The following is a 1,109-nucleotide window of genomic DNA, read 5'->3' on the forward strand; positions in this document are numbered from 1 at the left end:
CCGATACCGATAGGGGGCCGATTATATCGTGCATCACTAATCTGAACAATAAAAAAAGAATAAAGCTTTTTGTCGTTATATATATTTTATTTTTATATCCTTGTTATTCTTTGCTGTGTGTTTTAGGAGTCTGTCTCAGATCTCAGCAGTGTGTGCCTACACTGTCTCTGCTATTCGAGACATTTTCAATGTGGGAAAATTCAAGACATCTGTTGCCGTGGAGACGTCCCATGTGAAATGGGTGATGTACACCGGAGAGGTGCCGGTCCCCAGACCAGGAGCGGTAGGTCTATAAAGTTTCCCCCTCTCTGAACTGGAAATGGGAAAATCACACAGGCCGATTTTTCTAAGAGGAATGAAAAAAGTCGAACCGAGTTTTATTTGTTTATATTTTTAGTGCATCAACAATGTGGCTCGGAAAATGGGGATGAATCGCTCTTTGGACCTCCCAGATAAAACCCTCCAGTTCATCAGAGACCGGCCCTTGATGGACGAGGCTGTTCATCCGCTGACCGGGGGGCCGCTGCTGCTCAAGAAAGGATCCTTACTGACTCGGATCGTGGTGGACAGCGTGCTGGCTCTGGACGGGGAGACCTATAACGTCATGTTTATTGGAACAGGTAGAACAGCTATTCACTGCTATTTGCAGGAGTGTTTATCTGCTCTGGACAATTGTTACCATAATAGAAGCCTCAAAGTGTTTAATTGGGATTTTTTCTTATGTTTTATCATAGAGCAGTGCATTATTGTAAAGCAGAAGAACACAGATACATAGGTTTAAAGGCAGGTGAGCTCATTTCAGGAGAAAAATCATAAAAAGAGCAATTACCAGATATGCCAGGATTGATGTAATAAAACCCCAAAACATTAGGTTTATTACCACCATGTTTTCATGATCCTGAACACATGGTGGTGGCAGCATCATGCTGTGGGGATGCTTGTCTAAGCCTTTGGACAATGCAGATGAGAGGGTGGATGGAGATAATTAAAAGGAAAGCTGTTGGGAGGGACTACTCTATTCAGGATGATTGAAATGTGTATAAATTATTACCTCAAGAAAAAAGAGATTCACAGAAAAAAAACAATGAACTGAATAAGGGAAGAAAAGC

At 41.9% G+C, this 1,109-nt stretch overlaps 1 protein-coding gene across 1 annotated transcript in view; it reads left to right on the forward strand.

Annotated features, from left to right (window-relative positions):
• Positions 1 to 1,109, forward strand: part of LOC107095304 (semaphorin-4E-like) — a 16,326-nt gene that overhangs the window by 10,530 nt on the left and 4,687 nt on the right. The window contains exons 9-10 of the mRNA XM_015391326.1: positions 127 to 283; positions 398 to 620. Of these exons, the coding sequence (XP_015246812.1) occupies positions 127 to 283; positions 398 to 620 (380 nt within the window). The remainder of the gene's footprint in view (positions 1 to 126; positions 284 to 397; positions 621 to 1,109) is intronic.

This window comes from Cyprinodon variegatus, unplaced genomic scaffold, assembly GCF_000732505.1.
Source record: "Cyprinodon variegatus isolate N-32 unplaced genomic scaffold, C_variegatus-1.0 Scaffold535, whole genome shotgun sequence".
Lineage (NCBI taxonomy): Eukaryota > Metazoa > Chordata > Actinopteri > Cyprinodontiformes > Cyprinodontidae > Cyprinodon > Cyprinodon variegatus.